Below are 25,126 nucleotides of genomic sequence, written 5' to 3'. Positions count from 1 at the left end.
TCTATCTGCAACACTTTATTCTGCGCTCCGTTATTGTTTTACCTTGTACAGCCTCAGTGCATTGTAATGGATTGCTCTGTACGAACAGTATGTAAGACAAGTTTTTCACTGTACCTCGGTACATGTGACAATAATAATACACCAATTTACCAAACTTCAGTCTTGCTCTGTGAGGCAATCTGTATCCTAATTGCACTCTTAAAAAGACCAAATCCAATTTTTACCACAGAATTTACACCTAGCAGAAATAGTTATCAACCGATTAGTTTCCTTTCCAATATTGAGAGTCCCATTGTTAAAGCATGGAATTTTAATTATAAGGATTACTCAATAAATATTTTTACCAATTATGGGAATATGGCAATTTAGACCTGAGCTGCTCCAAGATTTGGATCTAAGAACTCAGTTTGGTTTCAGAGTGCTGTTGTTGATCACTTCTATTGTTTGTATGCTTCGATTTCATTTTTTTTTCTCTTTCTCTGTGGGCACTGGAGGTTGGTCTTACTTGTTTTAAATTGGTTCTTCATGATCCTTGTTTTGCGACTGCCTGTTAAGCAAACAAATCATAAAGTTGTATAATTTATATATTCCTTGACAATAAATGCACTTTGAACCTTAAACTTTTGAACTTTGAACTTTATATGAGAAAGCTTTTGAGGAGCTGTTACTTTCTCTTACTTGCAGTTTTGCGACACAATGAATAAAGCACACCTACAAAGAAATAGCAAGGAACTATCCAACTCTTCAAATGATCTTTTCCTGATCAACCTGATTCATCTCTCTATACTCACTAACATTAGCTTCATTTCTCAACTATGACTATTACACGTGAGAAAATATTCATTTGTTCAAGAGTTGTGAAAGCAATTTTACAATAATTTGATACCTGATCTTAATATATCAACATTATTTCAGTTCTTATAGATTCTGTCTTTAAAATTATTGTTAACTATAGGAATTGGTTTCCCCGTATGTAAGAGTAAAAATCTGTTCTTTCTCTAGGACCACTATTAGTTTATATGCTGAATCACCAGTTTAAAGCCAAGTCTAGAAAGAAATGTCTTTGGCCAAATACCTGTAGATTGAGTGAAAAATAGTTGTAGTTGTAACTCCCTTGCTGGCAGGGCTAAAGATAAAAGATAAGGCACTCAATAAGATCCATCATGGTAGGCTTATCCAGAAGGATGATAAAGGAGGTTTATGCATGCTTGCCTTTTTTTTTGAGGCATTGAGTTCAAGAGTCAAGAAGTTACATTGCAGCTTTAAAAAACTCTAGTTAGGCCATACTTGGAGTACTGCATTCAGTTCTGTTCACCCCATTATAGGAAGGACGTGGAGACGGTAGAGAAGTTTTTGCCTGGATTTTCTCTGGAGAAGCTGGAGTGAACTGTAAGGAGAAGCTCCATAGACTTGGGTTGTCTTCTCTGAAGTGACAGAAGCTGAGGAGAGACCTGATAGTAATTTATATAATTATGGTAGAGCAGTCATCCAAAATCCTTTTTTCAAGATCGAAATGTATAAGTTTAGAGGGCATGCATTTAAGATAAGAAGGGAAAAGTTCAGGGCATATATTTTATGCAAAGTTTGATGTGAGCCTGGAGTGCGCTGCCAGAGGTGGAATATGTTAGAGGATTGCCTGATTGTTCTGCCGTCAACTTGTAGGGTCAGTGCAATGATTCTACAGCAGACAAGAAACTGCACTCAAACACTGAAGCTTAAAATTTATCCTGTGGACTTGTGATGTAGGACCAGTTTAAATATGCTCTGCTATGCTTAGGCAGAATAAACAATGCTGCCAAAAACAATGCTTTGGGAAAAAGACGTTTTGTGTTACATTGTTGCAGACTAATGATCTACCCTGACTGCATACTGTCTCGATGCAGATAATCCAGCCAGAATAATTTTTTATTAATTCTGACAATTAATCCCTGGTTATAACAAATTTGGCATGAAGGTGATTTCTCACCAGTAGATTTCTTCCTGTTGTTGTGTTCCAAATGTTGGCTTTTAAATGCTGAACACATTGCGGGAGTCAGCAGCAATTCAACAGATCGGGTCACCATGCCATTCTCAAGGGCATTTAGGGATGGGCAGTAAATAGTGCCCAGCCTGCAATGTGTCAATCCTGAAAAACTGAACAGGTATATTAAAATAAAGTTATTTGAACTTCTATAAACACTAGTTTTTAGCTTCTAGAGTTTTGATTTTGCTGTTCACAGGGTTCCCATGCTATATGCACTATTTAAGTTTGTCACGAGTAATGTTCATCACTGAGTCCTGAATTTGGGTTCTGACTGAACTTACATCTGTGTACTCTAGCCCTCTCAAATAAGTTCACTCCAGGTCATCTATTATTCCTCTATTATGTTCTTTGAGTAAATCCTCACTGTTACTTTCCGCCTTTGAGTCTCGAGTTTACTCCACTCCTGGGTTCGTTTGCCTGAAGACCTCACTACAGCGGGACTCAGCGGAGTTTGATCCACTATGTGTGGCATTGGCCTACGAAGGAATGGCGGTTGAATGACGTGAACACTGACTCCAGGAGATACTAGCATCGTTGCAGAAAGGCTCTGAAACTGGTAGACGAGATTTATGTTCTTCGGGGGTGGTCTCTGGTTCTGAGCATTCGCCTGTGCTTCCTGCTATGTTTGCCCAGAACTAATGTGAGGGACCAAGTAACCTACCATCTCAGAGTGGCATAATGGAGACCCTGAGTTTTTCCAGGACTTCTTAATACAGTGTACCCTAGTGTTCAAGTTCCAACCCACTAAGTTCCCCTTGGACAGGAGTAAGGTGGCTAACATAATTTCCCTCCTTTCATGCAGGGCCCTTTCATGGGCTACGGCCTTTGGGAGAAGGACTCTACAGTGTGTATTGATATCAATTTAATTTTTAAGTACTTTGAGAAAGGTATTCTTTCACCCTGCCAGGGGTCCAGAGGCAACCAGCATACACTTCCATTTGTGTCAAGGGACTCGATCCATTGCTGACTATTCAATTGTGTTCCAGACATTGGCAGCAGAGAACTTGTGGAACATGGAGGCTTTGGTTGCCCTGTTTCAATGAAGATTAACTATCCAACTCAAGGATGTTCTAGTGACCATAGACCCAGTAAAGGATTTGGATGAGCTTATGGATATGGTATTAGAATTGATAAAAGTATGTCTGAGTGAAGGAGGGAGAGGCATGGTGAGTTTGCACAGACAGCTGGATCTCAAAATTGCCCAATACTGCCTCGGGTTCCACAATCCGAGACTCAGCCCAGACCATTCTGCAGAGGAGCCCAAACAATGGGGAAGAGCCCAGCTTTCCCCAGAAGAGTGAGAGGGATATGTGAAGCAAAGGAGCTGCTTATGCTGCGGTAAGACTGGCCATTTTCGAGGCTCTTATCCTGGTTTGCAGGGAATCTCCCAGGGCCGTCCAGTGAAGGAAGAACTGTGACAGTCTCTAGTCTCTCTCCTGGTTTGTCAAAATCTGGACTATTGTTACCTTCTCTGTTGTCTTTTGGGGGAGGGGTGCACCAACATTCCCTTTGGGGAACTGGTGGACTCTAGTTCAGCAGGGAATTTTTCAAGTTTTGTTTCTGGCCAAGAGGATCCAAGTTCCTAAGTTATTCCTCGACAAACCATTCACTCTTATAGCCCTACACAGGAGATCATTGGGACCTGGTCAAATTTCTTATCTTTCCGTTCCTCTCAAGTTAATGATGGGTATGCATGAGGAGACAGTTTGATTCCATCTTCAATCTCCTGATATTCCCCTAATCTTTGGTTACCCACAGTTACTTTCCCAAAATCTGTCAACCCTATGTTGAAATAGTTGTCTTTCTAATGGTTCCAAGAGACCAGCAGAGGTCCTGAGAGTCAGTTGGAGGCCTTCAGAGGCCAGCCCAAATTTCCAAAAAACGCCAGACTGAGTTTCTGAGGTACCAACACGAGTTTCTGAGATACCCATTGTGAATTATGCTGAGTTGTTGGTCTTAAATCTTTCTGACTCCTTCGAACTGGATTCTAAGTCAACTGAATTGTCTGGAGTGCCTCCAGAGTATTTGGACTTGCTGGAGGTATTTAGCAAAAAGAGTGCCACAATGCTTCCTCCAACTAAGGACCATGATTGTACTATTGACTTGCTACCAGGTATTTGTCCTCCTGGGAAAAGGCTTTATGCCTTATCTGCTCCTGAGAGAGGAGTATATTAAGGAGGCCTTGGCATCTGGGTTTATTCAACTATTCTTTTCACCCACTGGAGTGGAATTCTTTTTCGTATCCAAGCAGGACGGCAGGCTGCGACCATCAATTGATTACAGGGTTCTAAGTACGTTCAATCTGAGTCATTTGTTATTCCTCTGTTATGTTCTTCAAATAAATCCTCATTGTTAATTTCTACCTTTGAGTCTGGAGTTTACTCCACACCTGGGTTCATTTGCCTGAAGATCTTATTACATAGTTAGGCCGTAGTTGGGATGTTGTATTTGATTCTGGAGTATAGCAGAATAAGCCCCACCTACAAATAGTCCTTTAAAAATATTAGCGATGTACAAAAGTAAAATAAAAACTTAAAATAGTTAACTAAACTCAATTAATTCAAATTAAGGTAAACTTGTCTTGCTCCCTTTAGCTTGTTCATCTGGACACCTCAAAGAGACACTGTCTTGTTGTTGTACAAGATGCAGGTAAGGCTGCACTTGTGTTCATTTTGTTCACTCTGTTATTGGAAGGATGTTATTAACATGGAAAGAGTACAGAAAAAGATTTACAAAGGTGTTGGCAAGACCTGAGGCACTGAATTGTATGCAGGGATAGGTTGAACAGGGTAGGACATTTTTCATTGTTGCTTGGGAGACAGATTTTGTACGGTGTATAAAATCGTGTGGTTTCCCAGTGTTGGGAAAAGAAGTAGAGGGCATAGTTTAAGGTGAGAGGGAAAATATTTAATAGGAACCTGAGGGACAGCTTTTTCAACAGAGGAACTGATTGAGGTAGGTTCAATAACAACATTTAAAATACAGTTGGACAGGTGAGATTTATAAGGATATTGGCCAAACATGTGCAAATGGGACTAGCACAGACTGGCATCTTGGCCAGCATGGACCAGTTGGGTAGAAAGGCCTATTTTGTATGTGTCTATGACTATGAGATTATAGACTAATAGAGGCAAATCTAAAAATAGGAATCCCTGTCAGGCTTTAGATACAAACTTAACAGTTTTCTTGGTATATAAAATAACTATTGCAAATTAAAGAGTTAAATCTAAACAGTATGTTTCACGTTTAAATTGTTTATAACATTTCACCAGTTTTCAACGCGGCAATGAAATTTCAGTTATACTGTAGATATAAATAATTGTAGATAGAAACCTATCAAATATTGAAAGGCCTAGATAGAGTGAATGTAGAGAGGATGTTCCCTGCAGTGGGGGAGTCTAGGACCAGAGGGCACATCCTCAGAATAAAAGAACATTGTAATGTATGGATTTATTTTTTTAGTGGAATGACCCCCCCCAGCAGTAAATATTGACTGATCCATTGATTTGTTGCCCTGTCTCTGCAAAATAAATATATATGTTAACTCTCCCCCGAGTGCATGACTTTATTTATTTGATATGTAGTTGTACAGACACAACAGACATCTCTTTGGAACAGAGATGAGGAAGAATTTCTTTAGCTAGAGAGTGGTGAATTTGTGGAATTCATTTCCACAGACAGCTGTGGAGGACAAGTCATTGGTTATATTTAAAATAGGGGTTGATAGGTTCTTGATTAGTAAGGGCATCAAAGATGACACTGAGGAGGCAGGAGAATGGAGTTGAGAGGGCCACTAAATGGCCCATTATGGAATGGCAGATGAGCCAAATAGCCTAATTCTGCGCCTATTCCATATTGTCTTGTGGTAGTACACTTTGGAAGATTGAACTCGAAAATGGAATGCAATGTCAATAATAGGATTCTTCGGAGTGTTAAGAAGCAGAAGGAATGAGGTCCAAGTGAGTGGGGAAATATTTAATAGGAACCAGGATATCCCAATAGGGTATGCCCCAGGAGTTGTTGTTGTTCCTTTCCGCACCTTGTGGCGTATCGTGCAGCAATCTTGCCATTTCTTTAGCCTTTTTTTGTCGGTTTTTTACAAGACTGAGTTGCTAGCTTGACGCTCAACCCAGCATGGATGGAAAGCGTGCAGGGAGCCAGCCGAATTCATACCCGGGACCACACTCCTCGAAGCCCGGTGGGGATGCCACTACACCACCGGCAGCCGGCTGTGTTCCAGGAAAGGGGATAGTAAGATGGCAGAGCAGGCTTGATGAGCCAAGTACCCTCATTCTGCTCCTATGCTTTATGGTCATGTATGGAGGAAGGTACATATTACATAAAGTAAACATTACATACTGAGAGGGTACAATGTACATTACATAAAGCATACATTTTCAGGAAGTGTCATTGACCTGAAACATTGACTACATTCTGTTTCAACAGATGCTCCTTGAGTGGCTGAGCTCTTCCAGCATTTCTGCTTTTATTACATAAATTTCTCTATTCCCAAAATAAAACAATCTGTCTTTTTTCTTTAGAAATGTAGAGCGATGAGCAACGTTGTGATGCTGGAAGTGAAATATGATTAGAAATTATGCTGTTAGCCCATCTTTTGGAACTGATTATATAACACTATTTTGTGTAATGTTTTCCTTACATTATTACAACTGTGACTGTTGTAAATCTGCTGTTTTTATTTTATTCAGAATCACAAAGATTTGTCATCACAGACAATGGAAACTTGGTGTTTGATACCATTTATGTAGTTGATTCTGGAAATTACACCTGCAATCTTACGTACAGGCTTGATTTGAAACAAGTGACAAGATTAGTCAGCTATACAGTCTATGGTAAGTCTTGCACTGTTTTAGAAATGTTGATATTCCCAGCATGAATGCTTTCTTTCATTTACTCCTTAAATTCAGCTTAAAAACTTGTAATTACCTTGGTGTTTCTGGTGCTGCAGTATGATGTTGTGGGTGGAAACGAGAAGCATTGCAAGTCGAATACTTTCAAGATCCCTATTTAGTTATTAAAATTTAATAACTGTGAACAGCTGTAAAAATAAACTTCAGTTGTTTATTTAAAAATCAGTTTGCATGTATTTTTATGTCGTAAAACTTAAATATCTTTCACTTCTGACTTATTTTTAATTGTGTTCTATGTTTTGGTTCCTAAAATATATTACACTATTGTCCTTTTACCTTTGCCATCTCCAGAGATATTCCAGATCTGTATGGCAAATATAGTCAGTTCAATCCACCCTGTTTGAATTTGAAGATGTTTAAAATGGTTGTGTAGTGGTTAGCACAACGCTTTGCAGTTCAAGCGAAATGATTTCATTTCCTGCTACTGCCTACAAGGAGTTTGTGCATTCTCCGTGTGACCCTGTGGTTTTCCTCTGGGTGCTCCCACAGTTGGCAGGTTAATTGGTCATTGTAAATTGTCCCATGACTAAGCTAGGATTAAATTGGGGGATTGCTAGGCAGCGTGGTTCAAAAGGCCAGAAAGGCCTATTCTGCACTCTATCTCAATAACTAATTACAAGACCTTACTGCACCCACTGAAATTGGATTTGATTCTCCTTTAGCTATCTGCTTCTGTCATTGTGAGCCTTTTTTTTCAGTTGCTGCTGTTCAGCAAGGAATCATCTTCACATTACAGGCATATGAATGTGTGAATTAGTCACTGGAGTGAGCAATTCAACCCCACAAGTCTACTCTACCAATTACAGGGATCACAAAAATTTGAACGTAACCTCATAATTTAATTTGCCTATTGTAATCTTCCCCTGATTGCTTGAGGAAGAGAATTTCAAAGGCTCACAGTCCTTTTCTTTAAAAAAAAAGTAGCCCAGTAATGGACGACCTCCTATTTTTAAATAGTGATCATTAATTCTACAGGGGGAAACATTATCCACCTGTCCCTCTGTAGACCCTTCCTAACCTTACATTTCCACCACGTCTCCTTTTGCTTTTCTAAGCTGCAATAAATACACAGTGCCTGTAAAAGTATTCAACTTCCCTTGGAAGTTTTCATGTATTATAGTTTTACAACATTGCATCACAATGGATTTAATATGGCTTTTTTGACACTGATCAACAGAAAAATACTTCTTCGTGTCAAAATGAAAACAGATCTCTATAAAATTATCTAAACTAATTAAACAAATATAAAACAAAAAATAATTGATTGCATAAGTATTCACACCCTTTTATATGACACTAAATCATCACTGGTGCCTCCAATTGGTTAATTACGTTTGTAGTTAAGGTGTCCTAGCTATATTTAAACCTGTGTGCAGTCAAGGTGTTTCCATTGATTGTATTAAAACTACACCTGTGTCTGTAAAGTTCAACTGCTGTTGAGTCAGAGTCCTGGCAAAAACTACACCACGAAGACAAGAAACACACATCAAAGTTGCTGGTGAATGCAGCAGGCCAGGCAGCATCTCTAGGAAGAGGTACAGTCGACGTTTTGGGCCGAGACCCTTTGTCAGGACTAACTGAGGGAAGAGCTAGTAAGAGATTTGAAAGTGGGAAGGGGAGGGGGAGGGGGAGGGGGAGGGGGAGGGGGAGATCCGAAATGTTAGGAGAAGACAGGAGGGGGAGGGATGGAGCCAACAGCTGGACAGGTGATTGGCAAAAGGGATATGAGAGGATCATGGGACAGGAGGCCCAGGGAGAAAGAAAAGGGGGAGGGGGAACCCCAGAGGATGGGCAAGGGGTATAGTGAGAGGGACAGAGGGAGAAAAAGGAGAGAGAGAAAAAGAATGTGTATATAAGTAACGGATGGGGTACGAGGGGGAGGTGGGGCATTAGCGGAAGTTAGAGAAGTCAATGTTCATGCCATCAGGTTGGAGGCTACCCAGACGGAATATAAGGTGAAGACAAGGGAACACTCCAAGCAGCTCCGCAAAAGGGGTTTTGAAAAACACAAGTCAGGAGATGGATACAAGAAAATTTCCAAGTCACTGAATATCCTTTGGAGTACAGGTAAGTCAATCATCAAGAAATGGAAAGAATATGACGCAGCTGTAAATCTGCCTAAAGCAGGCCACCCTCAAAAACTGAGTGACTGTACAAGAAGGGGCTAGTGAGGGAGGCCACCAAGAGACCTATGACAACTCTGGAGGAGTTACAAGCTTCAGTGGCTGAGATGGGAGAGACCTGTTGCCAATGTGCTTAACCAGTCGCAGCTTATGGCAGAGTGGCAAAGAGAGAGCGACTGTTGAAAAAAATACATGGAATCTCGGCTAGAGTTTGCCAGAAGGCATGTGGGAGAACCTGAAGTCAGCTAGAAGAAGGTTCTCTGGTCTGATGAAACCAAAATTGAGTCTTGTGGCCATCAGACTAAATGCTATGTTTGGCGTAAGCCATACTCCGCACATCATCAAAAATACATTATTCTTTCCTTGAAGCATGGTGATGGCTGCATCATGCTGTGGGGGTGCTTCACTGCAGCAGGCCCTGGAAGGCTTGTGAAGGTAGCGGATCAAATGAATACAGCAAAATACAAGGAAATCCTGGAGGAAAACTTGTTGCAGTCTGCAAGAGAACTGATACTTGGGAGAAGATCTGTTTTCCAACAAGACAATGCCCCAAGCTTAAAGCCAAAGCTGCACAGGAATGGCTTAAAAACAACAAAGTTAATGTCCTGGAGTAGCCAAGTTAGAGTCCCAACTTCAATCCAATTGAGAATTTGTGGCTGGACTTGAAAAGGGCTGTTCACTCACGATCCCCATGCAATCTGACACAGCTTGAGCAGTTTTGTAAAGAAGAAGGAAAAAAATTACAGTGTACAGATGTACAAAGCTGAAAGAGACACAGACTCAAGGCCATAATTGCTGCCAAAGGTGCATCTAATAAATACTGACTTGAAGAGGGTGAGTAATTATGCAATCAATTATTTTGTATTTAATCATTTTAAGAAATTTAGACCAATTTGTAGAAATGTGTTTTCACTTTAACACAAAAGAGTCTTTTTTGTTGATCAGTGTCAAAAAAGCCAAATTAAATCCACTGTGATTCAATGTTGTGAAACAATAAAGCATGAAAACTTCCAAGGGGGTGTGAATACTTTTTATAGGCACTGTATGCTTGGACTGTCCACCTTTTCTTCATACTCATTCCAGGAATTAATCCAGTTCCAGAAATTAACGCCCATTATACTTCTGCTTCAATGATGAAACCAATCCCATACACAGAGTCTAGATGTAGCCTTACGAATGCTGTATTACACCTGTAGCATGCTCTCCTCCAGCAATAAGCAATAATATTCTGTCAGCTTTCCCGATGGCTTGTTGTACCTGTATACAAGGCTTTCGTGAATCATGCATTGGAACACACAGCTTCCTCTGCATCTCAGAGATGTGCAGTCTCTTACCATTTGAACAATATTTTTCTTGCCCAACTGGACAAATTTACATTTTCCTGTGTCATCCTCCTTTGCTAGATCTTTGCCTGCTGATTTAAGCTATTTGCCATTAGCTTTAGGCCCTTTGGATTGTCCAAAACCATGGGTATCTTTCTTTATGTATGGTATGGTTTCAGCCAGAAGAAGTTAGACCATTCCCCCAATCAAATTTGGTCTTCTGCAAACATTTGTTGCCTCCACCTATCACCTACCAGCTTCTGTCATTATTCCTTTTCTTTTCTACTCTATTTGTCTATCACCCCTCTGCTCCTTGGTCAGCCTATCAGTTGCTAGCTCTTGTTCCATCCTTTCTCATCTCCTTTGTATACTGGCTGGTTCCCATTTTTCATTTGGACCAAAACATCCAAAACATCAGACGGTTGAGGAAGTTTGGTATGGACCCCCAAATCCCAAGAACTTTCTCCAGGGGCACAACTGAGAGCATCCTGACTGGCTGAATCACTGCCTGGTATGGGAACTGTACCTCCCTTAATCGCAGAATTCTGCAGAGAGTGGTGCGGACAGCCCAGACCGTCAGTAGTTGTGAACTTCCCATGATCCAAGACATTAAACAAGGACAGGTATGTGAAAAGGGCCTGTAGGAAATTTGGGGACCCAAGTCATCCCAACCGCAATCTATTCTAGCTGCTACCATCCAGGAAGCGGTATCGCAGCATAAAAGCCAGGACCAACAGGCTCGAGGACAGCTTTTTCCACCAGGCCATCAGATTGATGAACTCACGCTGATTTGAGTGTACTCTACATTACATTGACTATTCTATTTATTATAAATTATTATAAATTGCTATGATTGTACATGGCACATTTAGATGGCGACGTAGCGTAAGGATTTTTACTCCTCATGTATGTGAGGGATGTAACAAATAAAGTCAATTCAATTCAATGTCCATCAACAGATGTTGCCTGACCCATTAACTTCCTCCAGCATTGTGTTTAATTTTGGCTTCTGATTTCTTAATTAGTGCAGTTCCCTGACCCATTTTTACAATACTCCTTTAACACAGCCCAGGCCTCACATAGAGCATCCATATGCAACCATTATCATGAATCTCTCATGCTTTCTATAACAGCTTGTGCTCAGCTAGTGGGCAACTTGAACAGAAACTCCACTACCATTTTAAAATGAGAGAAATTTTAAAATTCTGTGCCATTCCAGAGTAATAAACTCTTACATTCAGCATTTTAATGTGCACCTTCTGACTGTTTTCATTTGTATGAATTAATTTAAAACGTGCTGCATAATCAGCAGATTGCTATTTACTAATATATTTGTTGTTAATTATCTTTTTTCAGTGTATCACAATCCAAACAAAAGTGTCCGCCTAGAAGCAGATTTCTACACAACTAAATGTAACAACAATGAAATTACTAAGTTTGAGAAACATTTGCAGAAGCAGTTGGAAGATGCTGTCCAGGATTTGCAGTGTGAGGTGCATCACTGGAATTCCGCATGTCACAGTATCAAACCCTCAAAGACACCAATGAGTCATATATTTAATTTTCAATTCATTGGTAGGTAAATTTTAATTCAGATTAATGCTCAGTTTCACTTACAGTACATCCTTTGTAAGATTGAAGTTTGACTTCTGAGATAGATAAACATTTTTGTTGTAAAATTAACAAAATCTTTGGCTTCCATTGTTACATTTTCCATTCCATTTGGGTCATAGTCTGATACAGTTTTACCTGATACTTTATGCTTTATTGTCGCCAAATAATTGGTACTAGAACGTACAATCATCACAGCGATATTTGATTCTGCGCTTCACACTCCCTGGATTACAAATATTAAATATTAAAAATAGTTTAAATTAGTAAATATTAAAAATTTAAATTATAAATCATAAATAGAAAATAGAAAAATGAGAAGTAAGGTAGTGCAAAAAAACCAAGAGGCAGGTCCGGATATTTGGAGGGTACGGCCCAGATCCGGGTCAGGATCCGTTCAGCAGTCTTATCACAGCTGGAAAGAAGCTGTTCCCAAATCTGGCCGTACGAGTCTTCAAGCTCCTGAGCCTTCTCCCGGAGGGAAGAGGGATGAAAAATGTGTTGACTGGGTGGGTCGTGTCCTTGATTATCCTGGCAGCACTGCTCTGACAGCATGTGGTGTAAAATGAGTCCACGTACGGAAGATTGGTTTGTGTGATGTGCTGCGCCGTGCTCACGATCTTCTGCAGCTTCTTTCGGTCTTGGACAGGACAACTTCCATACCAGGTTGTGATGCACCCTAGAAAAATGCTTTCTACAGTGCATCTGTAAAAATTAGTGAGAGTTTTAGGGGACAGGCCAAATTTCTTTAGTTTTCTCAGGAAGTAAAGGCGCTGGTGGGCCTTCTTGGCAGTGAACTCTGCTTGGTTGGACCAAGTCAGGTCATTTGTGATATTGACCCCGAGGAATTTAAAGCTTTTGACCTGTTCCACGTGCGCACCACCAATGTAAATTGGGTCGTGCAGTCCGCTACTCCTTCTGAAGTCAACAACCAATTCCTTCCTCTTGCTGACGTTGAGGGATAGGTTATTGTCTTCGCACCACGCACCACTTACATGGAGAGACGCAAACTCAAATGTTGGATCTTCAATCAAATAACAAGTACGATTACAGAACTACAAATCCAACATCAGCATAGCTTAATACAAATCAGGATGGCACTGTAGCATAGCAGTTAGTATAATGCTTTACAGCACCAGCCATGAGATTGAGGTTCAGTTCCTGCCACTGTCTACAAGGAGATTTCGTGTTCTTCTCATGACTGCAGCGGTTACTCTGGGTTCTTCAGATTCCACCCCCCCACCACGTTCCGAAGGTGTGCCAGTTATGATTAGTAAACCGTGGGCCTGCTATGTTGGTGGCAGAAGCATGACATTTGCTGGCTACCCCAGAACATCTTGGACATTGTTGATCATGCCACAAAAAACGCATTTCACTGTACATGTTACAGGTAAAGGTAATCCTTAATCTTTCAAATGCTAAACTAAAGAGCGAATTTGTTCACAATAAACATGCTCAACCATGTACAGTGATGCTGGGAAGTTTGTGAACCCTGTAGAATTGTCTCTACTTCTGCATAAATATGACCTAAAATGTGATCAGATCTTCACACAAGTCCAAAAACTAGGTAGAGATCCCAATTAAATAAATAGCACAAAAAACGTCATACTTGTTCATTTAATTATTGAGAAAAATGTTACAATATTACATGTATTTGCTGGAAAAAGTATGTGAGCCTTTGCTTTCAGTAATTGGTGTGACTCCACTGTACAGCAATAACTTCAACCTGATGTCTCCAGTAACAGTTGATCAGTCCTGCACATCAGCTTGGAAGGATTTTGTGCCATTCCTCCTTACAAAACTGCTTCAAATCTGGGATGTTGGTGGGCTTCCTTGCATAAACTGCTTGCTTCAGGTCTTTCCACAACATTTCTATAAGATTAAGGTCAGGACTTTGACTCTGCCAATCCAAAACACAAATTTTCTTCTTTTTAAACTATTCTGTTGTTGATTTACTCTTGCATTTTGGATGATTGTCTCGTTGCATTATCCAACTTCTATTAAGTTTCAGGTGATGAACTGCTACTGTGACATTCTCCTGTAAAATGGGTTGATACAGTTTTGAATTCATTGTTCCCTCAACGATTGCAAGCTGTCCAGGCCCTGAGGCAGCAATGCAGCCCCAAACCATGTCTTTTTTTTTATAGGGCAAGGCACCTTTACAACCCATACCTCCAATCTCACCTCGTTGATTCGAACACCAGACTCCAAAGAGCTTTTGTAGAAGGCATTACCCCAGAGGTTCACATACCTTTTCCAATAAATACATGCAATATTTGATCATTTTTCTCATTAAATAAATGAACAGGTATAATGTATTTTGTGTTATTCATTTACTTGGGTTATCTTTATCCTTCCACCATTCTTCACAGTTGGGATGAGCTTTTGGCGTTGGTGTGCAGTGCCCTTTTCCCTCCAAACGTAGCAATGTACATTTCCGCCTAAAAGTTCAACTTTTGTGTCATCTGTCCACAGAACATTGTCCAAGAAGTGTTGTAGAACATCCAGATGGTCTTTTGCAAACTTGAGAGATGCAGCAATGTTTTTATTGGAAAGCAGTGGTTTCCTCCATGGTGTCCTTTCATGAACGCCATTCTTATTCGGTGTTTTTCCTATAGTGGGCACATGAGCAAAGATTTTAGCAAGTTCTAGAGATTTCAGCAGGTCTTTTGCTGTTACCCTTGGGTTCTTTTTCACCCCCTTGTGCTCTTGGTGTGATCTTTGCAGGATGCCCACTTCAAGGCAGAGTAGCAACGTACTGAGTTTTCTCCATTTGGGGACAATTTCTCTTGCTGTGGACTGATGTACACTCAGGTCTTAAGAAATGCCTTTCCAGCTTCATGCATCTCTACAATTCTTCTTCTAAGATCCTCTGAAGTTGCTTTGATCGAAGCATGGTGCACGTAAACTGTCTGTAACCTGACTTTGTGTGCCTTTTTTATAGGGCAGGACATCTCTCCAGCCCACACCTCCAATCTCACCTCATTGATTGGAACACCAGACTCCAAAAAGCTTTTGTAGAAGGCATTACCCCAGAGGTTCACATACTTTTTCCAATAAATACATGCAATATTGGATCATTTTTCTCACTAGATAAATGAACAAGTATAATGTTTTTTGTGTTGTTTATTTACTTGGGTTCTCCTTATCTAGTTTTAGGACCTGCATGATAATCTGATCATATTTTAGGTCATAATTATGCAGAAATAGAGAAAATTCTCCAGGGATCACAAGGTTTCTAGCAGCACTGTATTCACATGGGGCTCATAGGACTAAAAACCAAAATTATGCGGAAAGACTTATGGGTGATGTGGGCCACAAATGGAAGGAAGCAACAGAACTTCAATTCTTCACTGCAATCTGTAAGGGTTAAGCCCTGAACTGCCTATTTATATGCATGGTAATTCTTTGTTTTAATTTTAATGAAAAGACAGCTCAGATGCAAACTTTACTTCAGAGCTTTTGGAGTGATGGACATCGGTAAGGAGGGCTATGTTATTAAGTAAATCAGTAAGTGCATAAACAGTAAAAGATTGATTCTTTGTATTGGTTTTTTTAGTACAGAATAGCAAATTAAATATAATAGAATTGTGCAGTGAATTTGGGTTCTGCTTATATTGTTCCATGAAGTAGTAAATAGATTCACCAAGACGAGGAGCATAAAATAAACTGCTTTAGGAAGTTAGTGAGCTAGTCAAAATTGGTGGAGGCAAAGAGATGATCAGTGCTTATTAATGAGACACAATATGAACAAACCTTTTGTCTCCACAGATGTTGACTGACCTGCTGAGTGCTTCCAGCAGTTTACGTTTTGCTTTAGCTTACAGCATCTGCATTATCTTGTTTTCAAGGCTGGAAGCATCATGGAACATATCTTCATTGTAACAGCGGACCCTCTGCAACTTGATATACACAGCTCTGCAAAGGCAACGCGATAAATGTGCCATTGTTTCCTAAAATAATGCTAACATTCTGTATATAGCTCTGCAGAATTGAGGATGATTGCTTTCACTCCAGTTCTGTGAGTTTTGAGTGGTTAATGGGGCATTTGACCCTTCTATAGATGGGACAGGTGGAACGGAAGTTTGACGTAGTATGCTTCTGCTGATTATGTAGGCCTTCTATGTGTTTTGAGTATGGGCCATGGGCCAGAGACTCTGATCCAATATTACATTTCTTCAAGGAAGCTTTGAGTAAAATCTTTTCATTTTGCCAACTGTCCAGAGTAGTCTGGGAATATGCTGCTAGGTATATGCACAATGAATTAAATGAATGCAACTGGGACCTCAATATGGGGTTCTGACCTGAGGGAGGACACTAACACTAGTTCTCTAAGCATCACAGTGGATTTGGAAAATCTTGCAGAGAGAATGTTAAAGATATTTGTCTAATGCCTTGAGCTGTTAGCTGTAGCAGCTTCCATAATAGGAGAGCACTTTTTAAATTAATTCATTTAATCACTGTTCTAGTGCATTAGGAAGGCAAAAACTTAAAAATATTTGTATCACCAAAGGAAAACCACTTGGTAAACTGTTGGAAAATACTGATAATCTGCTATCCAACTCTTCAGAAATCTCAGTGGTTCATCATTGCTGATTTCTGCACTTCTTTAACATACAGGGGCCTTCAATCCCATGCACCCTTCAACACACCAGGACACCAGTTCCCACTCTCCTTTTGCCCGACCAAGACCCTGATTTACATGCTCCTTTTCTCTTGCTGTGACCCTGGTTCCAGTGTTCCCTTGAAGTTCTCTCACTCCATTGAAACCTACCCAGTCTGGTTTCCCACACTCCTTTGAGGTCGATGAATTCATCGGAAAACGTGCTATTCGACTGTAAAGTCAGAAAGAAAATGTGTTAGAGTGGTCAGACATTGGCTTAATAGGCAGAGGCAATTGGTGTGGAGTTATTTGTTATCATTTGTTTTGATTGTGGACCTTGGACTCGAAGTTGGAGCTGAACGTATAACAAACTCAGCAAGAGGAGGCTGAGTAAGTGACCCAGGTGAGTGCAAAGTGCAAGGGTTTCAGAGAGAGGCACAGGTAAGAACAGGTAAGCTTTTTATTGTCTGTAAATCCTTAGTGCTTAGTTCAGTGCAGACAGGATGATTTAAGGCATTGAAATAACTCCTCCTGTGAGATGTGGGATTTCAGGGTACCAGACAAATCTCTCTGATGACGGCATCTGTAGAAAGTGCACCCAACTTCAGCTCCTGACTGAGAAGGTCGAGGAGCTGGAAGTGCTCAGGACTAATTGTCAGGCTGAAACCCCCAAACAGTGGATGAAACCTTTACTATAGTGGTCAAACCCAGAGTGCGGGCTTCAGATAGTAGATGGGTTACCACCAGCAGTAAGGGGAGCAAGCAGTCAGTGCAGAGTTCCCTTGTAGGCATTCCGCTCAGCAACAAGTAGACCCCCGCCCCCCAATTACTTCAGGGCATAGCAGCAGCCGCAAGGCCAGAGGCACTCTGGCTGGCTCTGGGGCGAAGCAGGGAAGGGTAAAGTCAGGCAGAGCAATAGTGATAGGAGACTCAACAGTTAGGTGGATAGGCAGGAGATTCTGTGGCCAAGAAAGAGATGCTAGGATGGTGTAATGTCTCCCAGGTGCTAGGGTCCAGGATGTCTCAGAGCAGTTGCAGAATATTCTCAAGGGGGAGGGTGGGCAGACAGAGGTCCTAGATAGGTAGAAAGGGGGAAGAGGTCCTGAGCAGAGAGTTTAGCAGTAAACAATATTTAATTAATAAACTGCAAAATTACAAGCCACAAGGGGCCACAAGACGAGAGAACCGATACTTAACATGACAAGCAACAGGATAAGTTAAGGAACACATACGAAATGCTGGAGGAACTCAGCAGGTCAGGCAGTATCTATGGAAACAAACAGTCAACATTTCGGGCCAAGATCCTTCATCAGGACTAATATATAATTAGAAAAAAAAACTGAAGTTAATTAGCTGGTCAAGCAGGGTCTGAGGAAAGAAGGACAGAATTAATATTTCAGGTTGTTGAACTTTATCAAAACTGGGAAAAGTTTGATATCAGGCATGTTTTAAGTTATAGAGATGGGGAGGGTTGTGAAAACACAGGGTAAATCCTTGATGGGAGAGATTCTAAGTGACACAAATGACAGTGGTGGTAAAGATTTGTTAATCACAGATAATTAGCCTGAAGGAATGAAAGAGGAGAGCACATTTTCTATGTTTTGGAACTTGCTGGCCTGGGCATACAAACATAATGTTCATTGTACCTCAGAGGCAATTTCTTAACTTGCAGCATTACAATCTTCTGACAGTGTGAAATCTACCATAGAAATGGAAGTTCCTCAAATTGTTTTCATATAGCAGGTTCTTCTAAAATAACAGATTAATAATACAATTAAATTGTATTATTTTCCTCTCTATGTGAAGAAAAAAACTTAACGAGCAGATTAAAATCTTGGGCAGCAGAAGTTCTAATAAGTAAGAAGTATAAGATTCCTACGTTATTCCCGACATGTCTCTTGTTAAGATGCCGGTTCTAGTATTTTTAAATGTTTACATCAGAAAGCTAGGTGAATAAAAGAGATTCCAACTATTAGTGAAAATAACTGGAAAATCATTTACAAGTATGAAGTGAAACCTACATACAATTGTATACTTTGAAATATACTTTAATTATTTCATTGTACTCTTCTGTATTCCACTAATCGTGCTACTTCTACTTTTCTCATGTTTGGGACATGTAGCAATGAATTTCACCACATAATATTGTTAGATTCGCGAGAGCTGCAGTGTGGTTATGAAAAAGGACTTCGGGGAATAATGCTAGCAACTATACAAGTTAGATCATTGTCCTAAGAAGAGAGGTTCTGTCTTGCGATTGCTCTGTAATGGTAAAGCAGTGTATCTATCTGAGAGAAAGCAGAAATATATAATTAGAAAAAAACATCTTTTACAGTGTTTCCATTTGCACTTGGCTGGGCTGATGACTGTAATGATCCACAATGTGACCAACAGTCAGAAGAACGTGTAAAAAAGGTAATACTGAGTTTACTGTGGACGTAGTCATCTCATAATATGTAATAATAAATAGATATGCATCATTTATCATAGAATAGAATTGTGTACAACTTAACCAATAGCCTCCCAAAGAATTAAAATGTGAGCAGCACAGAGCATTTGCAGAATCTCTTGTGTCTGATTAAAATGTGAAATATTTTACTGCAGCTTTCTTTTAACTAATTTTTGGGTTTCTCCCATATATATGTGGATAATTGCAAAAAACTGTACTTGTAATTTTCATAATTGTATAGGTACCTGATATAGGTATCCATATATATATATGGATATAGTCAGGTACCAATACAATTATGAAAATTACAAGTACAATTTTTTTGCATTTATCCACATTGTATTTGAGATTAATTGTTGTTCCAATTCAAAACAAGTTATTATAAGCACAACAGTAGGGGAATTTTAGCAAGAAGGATGCAAAACTTCAAAATGTTCAGCCTAAGTCCTCGTGTAGGCTAAACAATACAGGACCAGAGACCATGAAAATAAATTAAAATGTCATAGAAGGCAACTAGAATTGACTTTGCAAGGAAGTGATGTGGCTGCTGGGATCACGTATCATCCTTTCTGAATTGGCTTGTGTGTAATTTTCCAGCCATTGTAATGAACGGACAATAAACAATGCATATTTAAATATCCAAACTTCTCTTGTGAGAAAGATTCCCTATTGTAGTGCAACCAGAAAATATTCACTGTACTTAAGAAATAATTCCTTAAGTATAAGTAATTTAATTCAGTAGCTACAATAAAGACAAAAAAAATGAAAAAGCAGTTTGTAACTAATTTCTTTTAGTGACATAAATTTAATATGTATTAACTGAAATTTAGAGCCACGGCTGGTGTGCATTGTGCAATTCTGTTCATGATACCATAGGAAGGATGCATTGTACTGCAGAGATTATAAGACAGAGGAGCAGAATTAGTCCATTCAGCCCTGCCAATCCATCATGGCTAACTTATTATCCCTCTCAACCCCATCTCTTTCTCGTCATAACCTTTGAATCCCTTACTAATCAAGGGCCTAGAGCCTCTGCTTTAAACATACCTAATGACTTGGCTTCTGCCATCCGTGGCAATGAATGCCACAGATTTACTACCCTCTGGCTAAAGAAATCCCTACCAATCTCTGTTCTAAAGGGATGTACTTGTATCCTGAAGTTGTGCCCTTTGCTCTGAGATGCCCCCACTATAGGAAACATCCTCTCTGTGTCCACTATATCTAGACATATTAATATTTGATAGATTTCAATGAGATCCTCCCTCATTCTTCTAAATTCCAGCAAGTACAGGCACAGAACCAATAAATGCTCCTCATAGGCTATTCCTTTTGTTCCTGGAACCATTCTTGTGACCTTCTCTGGACCCTCTCCAATGCCAGTACATCTTTTCTTTGATAAGGGACCCAAAACTGCTCACAACACTCCATGCAGTTTGACCAATGCCTTATAAAGTCTCAATGTTACATCCTTGCTTTTATATTTTAGTTTTCTCAAAATGAATGCTATTATATTTGCCTTCCTTTGCTTCACGTTTGGAAAATAGTCTAGACTTTTAATCTTTCAACCAACGTGCATGATCATACACTTTCCTACGCTGTTTTCCATCTGCCACTTTACCTATCCTCCTAATCTGTCTAAGTTCTTCTGCAGACACCTTGTTTCCTCAATACTACCTGCCCCTCCACTATCTTCGCATTGTCTGTAAACTTGGCTACAAAAGCATCAATTCCGTCATCCAAACCACTGACATATAACATTAAAAAAAGTAGTCCCAACATTGACCTCTGTGGAACACCACTCATCACTGGAAGTTAACCAAAATAGGCCCGTTTATTCCCACTCTTTGCCTCCTGCCAGTCAGCCAATCTTCTACGCATGCTAGTACCTTTCCTGTAAAAGGGGATTAACCGGGATGTTGCATGGTCTGGAGCATTTTAGGTATGATAAGAGACTGATAGCCTGTTTGTTTTTTCTTGGAGCAGAGAAGACTAATGGAGTATCTCACAGGGGTATACAAATTATTAAGGGACATGGATAAGGTGAATAATAACCTTTTCCAATAGCAAGTGCATCTAAAACCAGAGGAGTTAGGTTTATGTTGAGGGTTGGGAGGAATAGAGTGGATCTAAGGAAGAATTTAATGAAGGGTCTGTTTCTGTGTTGTATGATTCTGTGACTCTATGATATTAACATACATTTTCTTACTCTAGTGGTCAAGTTCTGAGCCTCAAATGCTCACCTGACTGTAAAAAGTTAGTAATGGACATGACACTAATATTGTTATAACCAGGATAAACATATGTAATGAAGAAAAATGTACACTCACTTCTGCCCACTGACACAAATTTCTAGCATACTGCTAGTGAGATTGTTGAGCCTCTGGCAATGATCTTTGCATGATTATTGAGGACAGGAGAGGTTCCGGAGGATTGGAGAGTTGTGGATGTTTTTCCCTTATTCAAGAAAAGGAGTAGGGATAGCCCAGGAAATTATAGGCCAGCGAGTCTTACTTCAGTGGTTGGTAATTTGATGGAGAAGATCCTGAGAGGCAGGATTTATGAACATTTGGAGAGGCATAGTATGATTAGGAAAAGTCAGCATGGCTTTGTCAAAGGCAGATAGTGCCTTACGAGCCTGATTGTATTTTTTGAGGATGTGACTAAACACATTGATGAAGGTAGAGCCGTAGATGTAGTGTTTATGGATTTTAGCAAGGCATTTGATAAGGTACCCCATGCAAGGCTTATTGAGAAAGTAAGGAGGCATGGGATCCAAGGGGACATTGCTTTGTGGATCCAGAACTGGCTTGCCCGCAGAAGGCAAAGAGTGGTTGTAGACGGGTCATATTCTGCATGGAGGCCGATGACCAGTGGTGTGCCTCAGGGATCTGTTCTGGGACCCCTACCCTTTGTGATTTTTATAAATGACCTGGATAAGGAAGTGGAGGAATGGGTTAATAAATTTGCTGATGACACAAAGGTTGGGGGTGTTGTGGTTAGTGTGGAGCGCTGTCAGAGGTTACAATGGGACATTGATAGGATGCAAACCTGGGCTGAGAAGTGGCAGATGGAGTTCAACCCAGATAAGTGTGAGGTAGTTCATTTTGGTAGGTCAAATATGATGTCAGAATATAGCATTAATGGTAAGACTCTTGGCAGTGTGGAGGATCAGAGGGATCTTGAGGTCTGAGTCTATAGGACACTCAAAGCTGCTGCGCAGGTTGACTCTGTGGTTAAGAAGGCATACAGTGCATTAGCCTTCATCAATCGTGGGATTGAGTTTAAGAGCCGAGAGGTAATGTTGCAGCTAGATAGGACCCTGGTCAGACCCCAGTTGGAGTACTGTGCTCAATTCTGGTCACCTCACTACAGGAAGGACATGGAATCCATAAAAAGGGTGCAGAGGAGATTTACAAGGATGTTGCCTGCCTATGAGAATAGGTTGAGTGAACTCGGCCTTTTCTACTTGGAGCGACGGAGGATGAGAGGTGATCTGATAAAGGTACAAGATAATTGAGAGGCATTGACCATGTGGAGAGTCAGAGGCTTTTTCCCCGGGCTGAAATGGCTAGCACGAGAGGACATAGTTTTAAGGTGCTTGGAAGTAGGTACGGAGGAGATGTCAGGGATAAGTTATTTACACAGAGAGTGGTGAGTGCGTGGAATGGGCTGCCGATGGCGGTGGTGGAGGCGAAAACGACAGGGTCTTTTAAGAGACTGCTGGATGGTTACATGGAGCTTAGAAAAATAGAGGGCTATGGGTAAAGCCTAGGTAGTTCTAAGGTAGGGACATGTTTGACACAGCTTTGTGGGCCGAAGGACCTGTATTGTGCTGTAGGTTTTCTATGTTTCTATGATACACTGACTTAAAGTGTGGACCTACAGGTGCTTTCCACTCAATTATAGATGGGATGACTGGGTTTATGGATAATTGGATACATCATCAATGGGGTAAGTTCAGAGGAGGATAGGATTCCTTTGCCAATCGGGGAAGAAACTCATCTCACCTTTCAATCTGTCCCTCATTCTGTCCTCTTCCTGTTCCACCTCATTTCCTACATTATACTGTTAATCAGTCTTTCTCTTGTTGATTCCTAAACTATTGAAGACAAGGTAACAAAATGGTCAATCACTTTAAATGAATTCACTAAATTCTTTAATCTTAGTGAATTTCTGGAATTGTTAGGAATTAAGGATTTGGTGGTGTTTTAAGAAAATGTAAGAAAGTAAGTCAATCTGTCTCAAAGACGTTCAATCCTTCAGCACCATATGGGACTCGTATAAAGGGCTCCAATTAGTAGCCAAGATGTGAGGTTCAGAATTGCAAAGGGAGCTGGAAAGGGCAATAATTTAGATAATGGAATTGATGTCTTTGTGGCAAAGTTTGTGGATGATATGAATAGTCATAGTCATACTTTATTGATCCCGGGGGAAATTGGTTTTCATTACAGTTGCACCATAAATAATAAATAATAATAGAACCATAAATAGTTAAATAGTAATATGTAAATTATGCCAGTATATTATGAAATAAGTCCAGGACCAGCCTATTGGCTCAGGGTGTCTGACCCTCCAGGGGAGGAGTTGTAAAGCTTGATGGCCACAGGCAGAAATGACTTCCTATGATGCTCTGTGTCGCATCTCGGTGGAATGAGTCTCTGGCTAAATGTACTCCTGTGCCCACCCAGTACATTATGTAGTGGATGGGAGACATTGACCAAGATGGCATGCAACTTAGACAGCATCCTCTTTTCAGACACCACCGTGAGGGAGTCCAGTTCCATCCCCACAACATCACTGGCTTACGAATGAGTTTGTTGATTCTGTTGGTGTCTGCTACCCTCAGCCTGCTGCCCCAGCACACAACAGCAAACATGATAGCACTGGCCACCACAGACTCGTAGAACATCGTCAGCATCGTCCGGCAGATGTTAAAGGACCTCAGTCTCCTCAGGAAATAGTCAGCTCTGACCCTTCTTGTAGACAGCCTCAGTGTTCTTTGACCAGTCCAGTTTATTGTCAATTCGTATCCCCAGGTATTTGTAATCCTCCACCATGTCCACACTGACCCCCTGGATGGAAACAGGGGTCACTAGTACCTTAGCTCTCCTCAGGTCCACCACCAGATCCTTAGTCTTTTTCACATTAAGCTGCAGATAATTCTGCTCACACCATGTGACAAAGTTTCCTACCGTAGCCCTGTACTCAGCCTCATCTCCCTTGCTGATGCATCCAACAATGGCAGAGTCATCCGAAAATTTCTGAAGATGACAAGACTCTGTGCAGTAGTTGAAGTCTGAGGTGTAAATGTTGAAGAGAAAGGGAAACAAGACAGTCCCCTGCAGAGCCCCAGTGCTGCTGATCACTCTGTCGGACACACAGTGTTGCAAGCACACGTATTGTGGTCTGCCAGTCAGGTAGTCAAGAATCCGTGATACCAGGGAAGCATCCACCTGCATCGCTGTCAGCTTCTCCCCCAGCAGAGCAGGGCGGATGGTGTTGAGCACACTGGAGAAGTCAAAAAACATGACCCTCACAGTGCTCGCTGGCTTGTCCAGGTGGGCGTAGACACGGTTCAGCAGGTAGACGATGGCATCCTCAACTCCTAGTCGGGGCTGGTAGGCGAACTGGAGGGGATCTAAGTGTGGCCTAACCATAGGCCGGAGCAGCTCCAGAACAAGTCTCTCCAGGGTCTTCATGATGTGGGAGGTTAATACCACCGGTCTGTAGTCATTGAGGCCGCTGGGGCGCGGCATCTTCGGCACAGGGACGAGGCAGGACGTCTTCCACAGTACAGGAACCCTCCGGAGCCTCAGGCTCAGGTTGAATGATAGGTGAAGATAGGTGGAGGGGTAGGTAGTGCTGAGGAAGCAATGCAATTGCAGAAGGACTTGGACAAATTGGAAGAATGGGCAAAAAAGTGGCTGATGGAATATAGTGTTGGGAAATGTATAATAATTCATTTTGGTAAAAGGAACAAAAGTGCAGAGTATTAGCTAAATGGGGAGAAAGTTCAAACATTAGAGGTGCAAAAGAACTTAGGAGTCCTCATGTAAGACTCCCA

The 25,126-nt window shown here is 40.8% G+C and overlaps 1 protein-coding gene across 1 annotated transcript in view; it reads left to right on the top strand.

The window, feature by feature from the left end:
* LOC134343756 (zona pellucida-binding protein 2-like) overlaps positions 1 to 25,126 on the top strand; it is an 80,824-nt gene that overhangs the window by 28,020 nt on the left and 27,678 nt on the right. Inside the window, exons 4-6 of the mRNA XM_063042497.1 lie at positions 6,733 to 6,876; positions 11,756 to 11,974; positions 18,949 to 19,028. Coding sequence (XP_062898567.1) covers positions 6,733 to 6,876; positions 11,756 to 11,974; positions 18,949 to 19,028 — 443 coding nt within the window. The remainder of the gene's footprint in view (positions 1 to 6,732; positions 6,877 to 11,755; positions 11,975 to 18,948; positions 19,029 to 25,126) is intronic.

This window comes from Mobula hypostoma, chromosome 3, assembly GCF_963921235.1.
Source record: "Mobula hypostoma chromosome 3, sMobHyp1.1, whole genome shotgun sequence".
NCBI lineage: Eukaryota > Metazoa > Chordata > Chondrichthyes > Myliobatiformes > Myliobatidae > Mobula > Mobula hypostoma.
The sequence above is the reverse complement of the archived record's forward strand: the minus strand, read 5'-3'. Positions and strand labels throughout refer to the sequence as shown.